General features: G+C 39.5%; 1 protein-coding gene across 1 annotated transcript; it reads left to right on the forward strand.

Annotated features, from left to right (window-relative positions):
* Positions 1-7,222: 7,222 nt before the first annotated feature.
* Positions 7,223-9,666, forward strand: LOC149013823 (cytochrome P450 86A8-like). The gene has a single exon (XM_089159302.1). The coding sequence runs from the start codon at positions 7,568-7,570 to the stop codon at positions 9,212-9,214; it is 1,647 nt and encodes a 548-aa protein (XP_089015428.1). The 5' UTR covers positions 7,223-7,567; the 3' UTR covers positions 9,215-9,666.
* The last annotated feature ends 4,595 nt before the right edge of the window (positions 9,667-14,261 follow it).

Consider the following 14,261-nt stretch of genomic DNA (forward strand, 5'->3'; position numbering starts at 1 on the left):
GTACATTTCAGTGGTAATGGCACCCAGATTTCTTCTAGCGCAGGGATTCTTGAGTCCACCAGAAACTATGATGAATGAAAGGATGTTCCCAGTGCTGAAGGCTCTTCAAATTGGGGAGAGGAAATTATTCCTTCAAGAAGGTTTGTCAGGAGTGCAACCACTGTTATTACTAAATCTCCAACAGTTCCAGGAGATGCATTTTCTGTACATTCTTTGGATGATATGGGAATCAGACAGAGATGGAAGAAATTATTTATCTGGTTACCACTGGAATGCTAATTTGTCTGCTGATGGGTCTCTACATGTCATGGACACGATCACTGCTGCACTTATTCTTGTGCTTCTTGATATCAAAAATGCTTGTCCGTGCCTTGAAAAGGTTTCTTTCTGCAGATACTAGTTGAGGAACACTAATTGCTTTTTGTTCTTCTCTCTTGGTCTTCTTCTCTGGTGTGCTTCTCTCTTGGTCTTCTTCTGTGGTATGCTTGTTATAGTTTTAGGCTTCAAAAGAACAGGAATACCAAGTGTGGGATTTCATGGAACCCTATGCACAAATAGATCATGTCAGTGGCTTTGCTGAACTTTCCTTTGTGATACTTGTTCTCTCAAATGTTGTTTTTCTCTGTTTGTTGAAACTGATTCTTCTTGTATCCTGTTGAAAGATCATTATCACCCAAACAAGATTAATAAGTAAATTTGTTACACACTCCTAGAGAAGCACACACTAATAAGTAAAACGTATAGGAATTGGAATTACTCGATCAGGCTCTAGGTGGAATTTTTCAAACATCTGTTTGATGATCCATACAAGGTACAACCATATACTGTATTTGATTGCATCTAGCTAGCTGCATTTTATCTCAGTTCTTTCGCTTGGAGCACCTGTGGCGGCATCAGCAGCTTCAATTTCTTCAGCTGATGAGGAGGCACGGGTTAACACTGTAGCTAGAACTAGAAGCCTCTCCCTTTTGCCTTTTGGGTTCAGCTGCAAACTTGATCTTTTTTGGGCCATCATGAATTTGGCTTCCCAACACCAATCACACAGCAGGGTGGTCCCAAAAATATTAATGTCGATAAGTTTTGCCCAGAATCAAAGTGTGCAGTTTGTAACCGCATGATTAAATTCTGGTTCTCTGGGAAGATTGCAATGAAGCTAAAATGTAGTGTCTGTAATTCCTGCCATCTTAACAGAGATGGATATCTGCCTAGCAACACATCAACTCTTGGGCCTGACCTGACCTTGATCCAACCTCAAGGACAGAGTTTTGAATCATTTATTGGTTGAACTGAAAAGTAGGTCTGGACCGTCAATACTTAAACTACCAACCATAGGCGTGGAAGAAGCATGCGAGAGAGCAGAGAGAGAAGCATGTATACAAGGCCAGTAGAAAATAAAAATAGGAGTAGGCACCGCTTGAGCCATCAAAGTACACAAAGAAATTGTAATTGTACTTCACAATCACAGCATATTATTTACCAAAAAAAAAAATCACATATGGGAGGTTCTCTATTCTTATAGCTTTGTTTCTATTTGATGAGTAGAAATAATATCAATAAGACCAGTCTGGTCAAATTAAGGTCAGTCGGTTCACCACGGTGGGGACTACAGTGAATAGCTAACCCAAAGGTTACTTGAGAATGAAGAAACTTAACCATTATGAAAGATTCAACACTTATGGTAATATATATGATCCTATCAAAATTGAGATGGACAATAGTGTCTAAGAAGGAAAGTGGAAAAACGTGAATTAGGAAAGTTAAACCCTAGGATCATACTGTTGCAAACAAGACTCATTGACTAATCCAACGATCGGGATTAAAAGGTAAAATCTATATAAATTATTGACTAAGGCAAGAAGAAGATAATTGATAATTGATTCATTCTCATTCTATTCTATTTCTCAATTAAGCTTTGCAACTATTCAAAGCTCTTTGATGGTTGGTCATGGGAGCCTGGAAGGTAGCTTCATGACCCACGAGTTTTGCAAGCTTCCAACAGTTGGACAATTTTCAAACGCATCATTTGGCGCCATCTATGGAAAACAATTCGAGAAGTCCATGGTGGATTTATGTTAATGATTTAGTTGATTAGTGATACCAAAACGTCCTGAAATTTGGACACATATCTTTATTGTGATGGGTGGTTGTCTAGCTATTTATCAACAAAGTAGCTCTAAGTGTGACATGTGGATAATGAAGGAACACGATGTTAAAAGAGTTTTGGACTAAACAATTTGTTATTTACCCTCTTGAATTTTTTTGTAAAGGAATGGTTTCACAAACTAGTAGAGTTCTTGAATGATAAAATCATATTCTTTGAAGAGACGGAGCTGATTTTCTACAATTCCGAATAAGTCGCCATAAGGGCTTCAGAATTTTTTTGAATAAGTTCTTATAATTTTTAAGGGTTTGGGCTTTCAAAGTAAGACCTAAGAAATTGGACTTTGTAAAAGAGTAAGACCCACTAAAGGCTTTGGGCTATCCAAGTAAGACTTTGGAAATTGGACTTTGCAAAAGAGTAAGACCCACTAAAAGCTTCAGGCTACTTGAGTAAGACCTAAGAAATTAGACTTTGCAAAAAGAGTAAGACTCACTAAAGGCTTCAGGCTACCTGAGTAAGACCTTAGAAATTGGGCTTCACAAAAGAGTAAGACCCACTAAAGAATTCGGGCTTCCCGAATAAAGCCCGAATAAGACCTAAGAAAATGGGCTTTGCAAAAGAGTAAAACCCACTAAAGGCTTCGGGCTACCTGAGTAAGATCTTAGAAATTGGGCTTTGCAAAATAGTAAGACCCACTAGAGGCTTCTAGGCTGCCCAAGTAAGACCTAAAAAATTGGGCTTCGCAAAAAAGCAAGTCCCACTAAAGGCTTCGGGCTCCCTGAGTAAGACCTTAGAAATTGAGCTTCGCAAAAGAGTAAGACCATAAATGGGGTTTTGCCAAAGAGTAAGACTCACTAATGGCTTCAGGATTCCCGAGTGAGACATAAAAAATTGGGCTTCGCAAAAAAGTAAGGCACACACAAAAAAAGCTTTGGAATTTTTCGGGTTATAATTGACACAATTAAGTGTTTGGTTGTGGATCCCATGAAATGACTTCATCCTAGAAATTGATTTGATCGCAAAAAAATAGGACCCACAAAAAAAGGCTTTGGAATTTTTCAAGTAAGACCCCATAAAGGCTTCGGGTTTCTCTAGTAAGACCAAATAAACTAAGCTTCGGAAAAAAATGAGACCCACAAAAAAAGGCTTCGAAATTTTTCGAGTAAGATCATAAAGGTTTTAGGTTTCTTGAGTAAGAACTAAGAAATTGGGCTTCACAAAAAAATCTTTAGAAATTTTCAAGTAAGACCCCATAGAGGGCTTCGAATTTCCCGAATAAGACCTAAGAAATTAGGCTTCACAGAAGAATAAAACCCACTAAATACTTAGAAAAGTTAAGAGTATATTTTTCAAATGAGGGCATCATTAATATCCCGACTATGACCCACTAAGTATCAACACTTGAAGACTTTTCAACAAGAAAAGAAGGTAGCGTCACTCCCAAAACGCAATTAAAAACTTAGAAAGATAATGACAATGATGGTCGGAATCGGTAAGGTTCCAATGCTCTGGGAATTGATCCCATACTTAGAATTTTTTTTATAAGAGATGAAGTCTTTCCAAAATAGATCCAAAGAGCCAGGAGTCAAAGATATCGGACTTCAAAAAAAATAATAAGAAGAAGAAGGAAGAAGGTATGCTATGAGCAAAGAAATAGCCAAAGCAAATGTAAAGGAAAAGTAGTACTAGTACTTGCTTGCTTAAGAAACTTGTATGAAAATCTTGAAGGTTGAAGGTTGAAGACGACACAAAGCTCACTGTCATCTCAAGAGCAAGAAATTTCACAAATAGAAAAGTACTTTGATTCGCATACTTAGGAGTGTCTTGCATAGATTGGGTCTTCTCGAAATAGATCCCGAGAGCCAGGAGTCAAGATATCTGACTTCAAAGGGTGAGATTAGAAGAAGGAACAAGGAGCAAGAAAGGGCAAAGAATATTCAAGGCCGATTTAAGAAAAGTAGGACTTGCTGCCATGATGGTGCTTGTATCCAAATCTTGAAGCTGAAGGGTGAAGACGACATAGAGCTTACTATTTTGCACTAGAAACTCAAAAATGGTAAAGTAGAAGCGAGACTATCAATGGGTGAGATTGATTCAAATCAACGATCAAGAGCGAACGTCAATTTGAGAAAAGGGACGCCATGATGGTGCCTAAATTGTTCCCAATGAACATGTGGTGGATATTGCGTGTTTTGCACTAGATAAAAATGGCTCGAGAGGATGTAACGATCCTGACAATAAATGCGACTCTTGGATGGCACTCGGGAGAAGAGTGATTGTTCAATATTCTACCAACAACGTTCATAATTGACAATCGAGAAAGACAAACCAACCGATTAGTTTCAAAATTATAACCATTTGGTTTGGGGGCCCATGATGAGTAGAAATAATATTAAAAGTCAGCCGGGTTGAACCAAGGTAGTTTGGTTCGTCCCGGTCAAGACTAGTGTAAATAGCCAACCCAAAGGTTACTTGAGCATGAAGAAACTTAACCATTATGGAAGATCCAACCACTATGATAAGATATATGATCCCGCCAGAATCGGGATAGGCGATCGTGCCTAAGAAGAAATTTGAAATAATACAGATTAGAGAAGTTAAACCCTAGGATCATACGGTCGCAAACAAGAATCATTGACTGATCCAACGATCAAGAATAAAAGGAAAAATCTATATAAATTAATGACTAGGGCAAGAAGAAGATAATTGAATCATTCTCCCTCTATTATATCTCTCAATTAAGTTCTGCAATTATTCAGAGCTCTTTAAGATTAGACAATTTTTGAACGCATCACTATCCCAAAATATATAAATGTAAGTTAGTAATTAAACCTACTCAAGCCTCTCTGTCATTATCTCAAGTGAAGTATGTGTCTCAGTCCTTAGGCAAAATTGTAAGTAGCCGATAAATCTAATTATAGATCTTATTCTATAATAAGTATAAATCAATATTAAGATGCAAATCCTTTATGTTAAGTGGGCTTCTACCAAGTACCAACAAAAGAAAAGAAAAAAAGGATTGTTGAGAGGGGGCAATCATTCACATGTGATCCTCTTAATAACTTCTCCATTAAATCTGTGACTTGGCATTGTCTAGCTGTGACTAAAGATTGTTAACGAACAATCACTATTTTTTGGTAATGCTAGTGGGAACATTGTTGCCTTGTTGGGTTCTTGGGCCCAAGTGCAATGAATCTTATTGTTGAGTTCCCAATCTAGGTCACCAAAGGGAACCGCAGCTGGAGTGTTCATATCATTTCTTGAGCCCATCCTGAGGTTTTAAAAAATTAAGGTAGTAAATGGCCTCAAGAGGATTAGTTCAGTTGAGATAGTTGAGATAGGCCAATTCCACATAAGTCAAGATCCCAACTCTCTTTAGGGCCTGTTTGGTTACATGAATCTGAGAATTATACCCGTTTGGTTGTAAAAATCTCTAGATTCATGAAATCTAGAGATTCACCTTTTTACACTAAAAACGTGAATCTGTAGATTTATGGGTAATGGGTGAAATCTAGAGATTTCAAAAAAGCTATACATTTGCACATTCACAAAAATCACGTCCATCAAATAGTTTTTTAGGATGAATCCACAGATTTCATTCCACAACCAAACATCTAAATTTATAAATTATAACTCCATAGATTTGAAATCTCTAGATATTTGAAATCTCCAGACTCATGTAACCAAACAGGCCTTTAAAGCTCTCGAACCTTCAATGCCATTAATGGGTTGATCCATTAAGCAATGCATTTTGGGCCGTCATATTGAATTTTTGATCTAGAAAAAATCTCAGCCATTGATTTTCAACAGTCGAGATTTTGTCAAGACTGAAATCTCTACCGAGATCTCAATCCGACAGCCAAAACCAACGTTTAACAGGAGTCGAGTGAGGCAATTTTCAGCATTCATAATAGGTGGACCTCACCTCTAATATGTGTCGGAGAACTATGAGGTGAGTATGGTTCTCTACGCTAATGGATATTAATTAGATCGAAACTTGTCAAGATACACATATGCTGGTGCAAGTACTTGAGTTTAAAAAGAAATGAAGGCAAATGATTACAGATAGGGTTCTTGTTTTTGCGTATAAATTTGCTTATCTTTCTCAAGGACTATTGCATTTCAGTCTAAGAATCTTAGTTTAGTGGTACCATAACGTACAGCAACCAACTAATTTTTCTAACTCTTAAGCTTTTAATTTCTCTCAGCAAAAAAAAAGAAAAACTTTTAATTTCTCTGCCTTTTCATTTTTTCTTCTTGATTGAATTGACCTTTAAGCTCGTCTTTTTCTTGTTGTCTTCATTGATGCGTAAGCCCAACACACGTGTGTGGAGCATATAGATTGGATAAGCAATCCATTTTCTCTTGTTTCAGAAGAATTTAATCCACGCTAATGGTTTCAAGTTTCAACCATAACGTGAAGGAAAATAAGGAAGCTTTTTCTTAAAAAAAAAAAAAAGGATTTGGAAATGATGAGAAAAATGATTAGAATTAGATTAGATAAACAAGTTAGAAGGTGATCTGATTCTTCTTATATCGTTGGTGGGTGGTCGTTCACCCAACTGCAAACTATCTTCTGAAGAATTTTTTTTCACTAGTTGAAGAAGCGATCGATATATATATATATATATATTATTCTTCTTATTCCTGTGCAATTTTTTGTTTTTTACTAATTTAATACAGGAAGACAATCACAACCCGTAATTCCGGTGACCCATTGCTGTAATCTTCTCTTCCATATATAATCTCTCAAAGTCTCAACCAATCTCATTTACTGTCCTCCTTCATTCAATGCATGAATTTAAGAGGACCTCCTGTACTGCAAAGTTAGGTGAAGAAACTCAGAGAGAGAGAGAGAGAAAGAAAAAGAGCAGAGAGATAATCGTTTTGGTTTAGAAGAAAATCGATTGATTTCCCGTGTTAGGTTCTTGATCGAGGAACTTGATTTAGTGTTAGGTTTTGTTTGCTTTTTCCTGGTTTACCTTAAATTCTCAACGACCACTGGAGGCATTTAATGGTGGGCTTCAATGGTTAGAAAGAAAGAGGTGAAATATGGTGCAGGTCAAGAACTGCCTGTCATCATTAATTGCTCATGCTTTTACCTATAAATCCCTCTCTCTTCTCCTTCCTCTCTCACTCTCATTCTCACTCACAGCCTTCCCATTTCCTTCTGATCTTTTCAAATCCTCTACAGCTAGCAAACCCAGGTGAGTTTTCTTCAATTTTCAGCTGAGAAGTAAAACCCAGGTGGGTGGGTTTTTTCTTCTCTAATAATGCAGTTTGCAATCGATTCTGAAGCCATTGCTTACGAGACAAGTAATCTGGGCTTTCATCTTTAGCTGAAGCATCTTTCAGATTCCGCCGCCGGCGCCTAAGGTGGAACCTTGGAAGGTGGTGGTGGTTGTTCGTTAGAAATATCGGTTCTGTTCTGAGTTTTGAGTTTTGCTTGTTTAACCGATCTACGCTATGGAGATATCAACGGCTTTACTTCTCTTCACTGGCGTCACAGCTTACCTACTGTGGTTCACATTCATCTCGCGGTCGCTGAAGGGCCCACGAGTGTGGCCTTTACTGGGTAGTCTGCCGGGACTGATAGAAAACTGCGACCGCATGCATGATTGGATTGCCGAGAATCTTCGGGCTTGTGGTGGGACCTACCAAACTTGCATCTGCCCCATCCCTTTTCTGGCGCGCAAGCAGGGCTTGGTGACCGTCACCAGTGATCCCAAGAACCTAGAGCACATTCTCAAGACCCGGTTCGACAATTACCCCAAGGGCCCCACTTGGCAAGCTGTGTTCCATGATCTACTCGGCGAAGGCATCTTCAATTCTGATGGCGACACGTGGCTATTCCAAAGGAAGACCGCCGCGCTCGAGTTCACCACCCGGACTCTACGACAAGCCATGGGTCGGTGGGTTAACCGAGCCATCAAGCTCCGGTTCTGTCCGATACTAAAAACGGCCCAAATTGAATCCAAGCCGGTCGACCTTCAGGACCTCCTCCTCCGGCTCACCTTCGACAACATCTGTGGGCTGACCTTTGGTAAGGATCCTCAGACCTTGTCACCCGGTTTATCCGAGAACCGGTTCGCTTCTTCATTCGACCGGGCCACAGAAGCCACTCTGCAGCGGTTCATCCTCCCTGAAATTATATGGAAGATGAAGAAATGGCTCCGGCTGGGAATGGAAGTCACGCTGAGTCAGAGCATCCGCCACATGGATGACTATCTGTCCGATGTGATCCAGACACGTAAGACGGAGCTCAAGCAAAACACTGGCGGAAACCCACACGACGATTTACTCTCCCGGTTCATGAAGAAGAAGGAATCCTACGCGGACTCCTTCCTCCAACACGTGGCACTCAATTTCATCCTAGCTGGACGAGACACGTCATCCGTTGCTCTCAGCTGGTTCTTCTGGTTAGTAACACAAAATCCTAGAGTGGAGGATAAAATCCTACACGAGATCTGTACGGTTTTGATGGAGACACGTGGCGATGATACCTCCAAATGGTTGGAAGAGCCGCTCGTGTTCGATGAAGTTGATCGGTTGTTATACTTGAAAGCAGCTCTTTCGGAAACTCTCCGGTTATACCCATCGGTGCCGCAAGATTCTAAACACGTCATCACCGACGACGTTTTGCCAGACGGCACGTTCGTGCCGGCCGGCTCCGCTGTTACGTATTCGATATATTCGGTGGGAAGGATGGAATTCACGTGGGGAGAAGATTGCATGGAATTTCGGCCGGAGAGGTGGTTGTCGCCGGACGAGAAGAAATATGAAGCGAAAGATCAGTTCAAGTACGTGTCGTTTAACGCAGGGCCAAGGATCTGTTTGGGTAAGGACTTAGCTTATCTTCAAATGAAGTCTATTGCAGCTGCGGTGTTGCTTAGGCACCGGCTTGCGTTAGCACCGGGGCATAAGGTGGAGCAGAAGATGTCCTTAACTCTCTTCATGAAGAATGGGCTGATGGTTAACGTGCACCATAGGGATCTGAAGCCCATCGCCGCTGCAATCCGCAACGAGAAAGGAGTTTCCGCCGTTACAGCCGTTACTGTTAATTGTAACGGCGGTGTTAATGGCTACAATCAGATGGTCGTTGGCGCGAATTAAAGTGAGGGTGCGTGCGTTTGGTGGTGGGTTGGTTTTATTTATTTGTGAATAGTATCATTATCATTACTACTAATATTTACCGTTTGCTACAGTGGGTAGTAAATAGTAATATTTATTTTGAAGCTATTAATGCTTGTTGTATAAGGTGGATGGGAGTCTTGATAAGATTGCATGAGATCTTAGCAGAGAGACATTGAAGGAGTCATAAATGTATCTGAAACATGGAGGAAATAATTATAAAGGGAGAGGAGGTGGACCGTGGATGAGACAGGAAAAGCTATCAAAAACCAATTTTTTGTTTTCTTTTCTGTATTTTTCTATTTTCGAAAGACACAGATCTGATATCTACATTCTACAGTACATGCATGTCTGTTTCAGGAATAAAATTTACAGGGATTCTGGGCTTACCCTAAGTATTTATATATAGAAAATAAATACAACTTACTGGTTGATCTCTCCTTCTGATCTCACTCTCTCTTTATATCTTTCTGTGCAATTTTTCAAAACAAAACAAGAATTGGCAGCTCGGTACAGTGTGAAGCAGGGATATCCATAAATTGTGTTGCTTGGCCAGATTTTGATTGGCAAATCAAAAAGGTTTCAGTTCCATTTCCATTCCTTGTATCATTGCATATATCTGTTTAATTTATTGAGTTTTTTTTGAGGTGCTTTGTATCTTCTTGTCTAATTGTCTTGTATTTTGGGGTAGATAAATGCAAGGGATTTTCATTTGTAGTAGCCATTGCTACCAGCTATGGACGGTGGAGATTTTGCTACATGTATAAAAGGCAATCCAACGGTGTGATCAAAAGGCTGGGGTTTAATTGTAAATATGACTTTCTGTTTTAAGTCAATTCTGATCCATTTTCTCCTTTTACCCTTCTAAGAGGAAGCTTCAGTCTGCGAAAGGGATATCTATTCTTTGTCTTCTCCATATCCGATGATCCAATCCATCAAAATCAGTTTTTTGCAACAGTTCATCTCTTCTCTTTTACATCTTCTTCATCTTGGCAACCCCTAGTGGTGGGATTTTTGTTCGCGGCTGCGCGGGTATCCATCCGCGCAGCCGTCAGAACTTGCCACATGGTGTGAAAAAAAATGAACGGTTTTGGATTATTTTAATAATTTTTTATATTTAAAATATTTTACAAATTACAATTATTCTTACCTTATACTCTCTAAATTTACAAAAATAATCCTTGCTCATGTCGATGAGAACAAAATCCTAAACCTCATTTGGATTTACAAGCTCCTTTAACCCTTCATTTTTGTGTTGTTGAGGGCTGTGCTGTTGTTGCTTCGGTCAAAGACTAGCAACAACCACAACAGCAATTTAGGGTTGGAAATAGATTGCCTCAGCAATTTGGGGTACGCAGTTGGGCTTCACCTCCACAAGGTGCCGCTCCGCATCATGGGTTTGATGCCATAGTGAACGAGAAAGGTAGCCTCATAGTTGCTACGGAGAGGGCATCCAAGGTCAACATCTCAAGGATCAATAGGATCATAGGGAAGTAGTTCTTTCTGCGATTTTAGATTTTGAGAGCAGACTCAAGATTGCAAAAGCACACAATAAACAAATTTCAAGAAATGGATCAAATTGTTTGGATCGACATTCCATTTACATGATTGTCATGGGATACAGAGATGGGTTTTATGTTTTGGGACTAAGAAAAACAGAGTGGAAAAAAGGGCGAGAGATTGGTTTAATTTCACTTGGTTATTCTGAAGCTAGGGCTACTTGTGTGAGTAACAACAATTCCAATAGAGACGAGAGCTCCATTGACACTGCAAGAGGAGTCGGTGGAGAAAAAGGGCATCTCTTTTGCTCTCTAGGGCTTGCAAAATTGGGGTTTAGCTAGGACAAAAGGAGCAAATGGATCAAGTGGGGAGCAAGGAGTTTCATTTCGTAAATTTGCAAACTTTTAAAATTCTTGAATTCAAAAATAGAAAATCGTATTTACAATTAAACCCTTATCATTTGATCTCACACCGCTAAATTGTCTTTTGTATATATGATAAAATCTCTGTCGTCATAACTGACAAAAGCCGCTGCTGCAAATAAAAATCCAAATATAAGAGGATGAGGGATTCATCAATTCAATTGTGCAAAAATGCATGGCTATTGAACTACATGTAACGTCCTTGTCAATACTTATACGGCAAACATGAACTTAATTTATAGCTAACTGCTAACCATCAAAAGTGGGGTTGAGTCATGTCATGTCATGCATGATGCATTGAGACTTGGTTTGACTTTAGCTGATGACTCTTCCAGTATTCTATTAAATCGCTCATGGTTCTTGCTTCTTCAGTTGTTCTTCATGTTTGTATTGTTGTTCCTTCCTATCGGTTGTTCTGTGACATCCGGTCTTCGAAGCACGCTAGATAGCTTTTTCTATAGCCTTCTTTTCCCCTTGAAAAATAAAAGAGTTTGACAACTCGTCCTCTTAAGTCTCATCCATTTTAGTGTAAAAAGACAAAATTAGAACTATTTTATATCAAATCATAGCCCCGAAAGTGATCGTCATTTGATGAGAAACATATAGTTTAGGAACTTAGGATATCAACATCCATTGATTGCATTCATTTGTCTATTTATTGTCAGAATATTTTTCTTTTAAAGACGTTAGCTCAAGGATTAGAATTACAGAAAAATCAACTCAGCATTTCTGGAAACAATTCTTCATGAGTGGACATTAGCCAGTATGGAGTTCAAATTCAATGCTGCATAATTAATGCACGAACCGTTGAGATCTCCACGGTTCACCGCACTTGCACAGCCCCATTACTGGTTTTATATAGAAACTTTCAAATTTTACAAGGATTGTAGGTTTTTGATTCCTCATGTTGCTCATTAATTAAGGCTGCTTCTTTGGATTGAATAGTCTCCTATTATGAGAACATTACTGTGTCGCGACAAAAGAACCACATAGATCAGACCACTACTGGCCATGCAACCAGGTAGCATTCTTTCTTTTTCACAATATTATTTGAAGATGAATGTTTCCTATACTAGACAAAAAAAAAATAGAACTATTTTCAACCATACTACAGCTCCTCCTAAATTATATGGAGATGTCTAGGCCTGTGGGGCACTCTATGGTCAATTATGTGAAAGATCTCTACATGTAACATGAAATACTGCTTGTATAACATAAGTGGGATTGTAGGAATTAAGGGGGAAAAGAATAGAAGACCAATTATTATGTGAGGTTGATTATGCAGGATATATCTTTTACAACTACTAGTCAAAGTGGGGTTTTGTAGTTAATTCTATTTATAGTGATGCTAATTCTGTAGCTCATTCCCTAGTCAAGACAACCGTGTTTTTGGTAAACAAGACGGTTTGGCCTTGTTCCTCTCCCTAGCTTCTTGATCTTTGTAATCAGGATGTCGGTGTCGATTTGTCCGCTTTCGTAATGAATCTTCTCCTTACCCAAAAAAAAGGAATGGGTAAGCCAATTCATTCGGTACTGAATCACACAAGGCCTGAGAAACAAAAGCCACGCATGCCCAGAATAAAAAAAGGTTTTACTACCTCCATTGAATGCCTTCACTGCACTATCATTTCTATGGGCTTTCAAAGAGTTCATTATTATAGCCACTTCAGGGACTGGCACTGCAAAGGATGGTCAACAGAAAACTGTAGTCGGCAAGACGGCAACTGTGCCGAATCAGTTAATGGAGTTGGATTGATTATGAATCAGAAGTCAAACAATAAATTAACGGGCCTGCTGCTCTGTGATGTTTTATCTGTTCTGGGCAATGAACCCACAGAAGATCTACTCACCAGGGACAGAGCCCACAGATGATGAGAAGAAAACGGTTCCCAACCAAACCCAGGCAAAGAAGACACAAGGAGTTGACCTTCAGGGCTTCATTTTTTATAATTACTGGTTCTTCTGTCACTGGTAGCTTATATAGCCACTTTGCACTGCAAAAACTGGGAAGGAGAGTTGACTCAGTTGCTCCTTTACACAAATGAGAAACATCATAGTGACTCAGAAAACAATAACAGTAATTAAAAGCTGTCTGGAAAATTAAACCACATGACAAGAGAATCCAAAAAGATGTTTTGGGATAATTTATGACCACCCATTAGCCATTTGGCGGATTCTAAGATTTCATAGCTGTAACAGAAGATAGGAGCTTTGAATAGGTGGGTTTGAAAGTCTTGCTAATCTTTAAGGGGGTAGCTAGATACTTATTGCCATTGCATGAACATCCCACATGAGCTCATTTATTCTATTCCCTTCCCCCACCCAACCCACTCTGCACTGGGTTCTTCAGGCTTACCTTTTTCTTCCCATTTTTTTCCAATTGAAGATTTCTTCATAACCGGAAAGAAAGGCTTTTCTGTCACTTTCAGGGAGCTTCTTGAAGGGTTGGTTTGAGAACCCACAAAAAAAAAAAGATATGGTGACATTGTAAACCGTGTCTAGCCTTTGAATTGACGGCATTTACATCATTTTGACTTCAATGCTGCGCATCAAATGCAGGTTGAATTGTAGGGTCACCATACTTCTTTATCACCCTACAAACTTTCAGGGAGCTTCTTGAAGAGTTGGTTTAAGAACTACAAGAACAAAAAGATATGGTGACCCTACAATTAGATTGAGATTTCGATCTCGACTGTTGGCACCAGGTGCTGCGCAATCAAATCTCACTCCCTTTACATAGGGTCGGTGTCCCATTGCAGGGTCATAAGAAGTGACACGAGGGACCTGCGATGAATTGTGATCAGCAAAAATTTAATGGTGTACCAAATCAACTCACCACATCCCCTTCATGTTTGGGTCACTCACACTTGACCTTTTAAATTCACCCCTCTAAGTTGCCGGCCGCCGTTCCCGCCACCACCACCCCACCCCACCTCCCACCGACGCCTTCCATCTGATATCTCTAAGAAGGGCGAGGGTTCAATCACATTAAAGCACCTTTTCAGTCTTCAATAATTAGATACATATACAGCTGTACCTGTGTGATTCATGATGCTGCACAAAGCCTCATCTCTATAAATAATGGCTCCATGTTGCAGTGGTCATTC

The sequence above is a fragment of the Hakea prostrata genome, chromosome 6 (genome assembly GCF_041222555.1).
Source record: "Hakea prostrata isolate BN-2017 chromosome 6, UWA_Hpros_2, whole genome shotgun sequence".
Lineage (NCBI taxonomy): Eukaryota > Viridiplantae > Streptophyta > Magnoliopsida > Proteales > Proteaceae > Hakea > Hakea prostrata.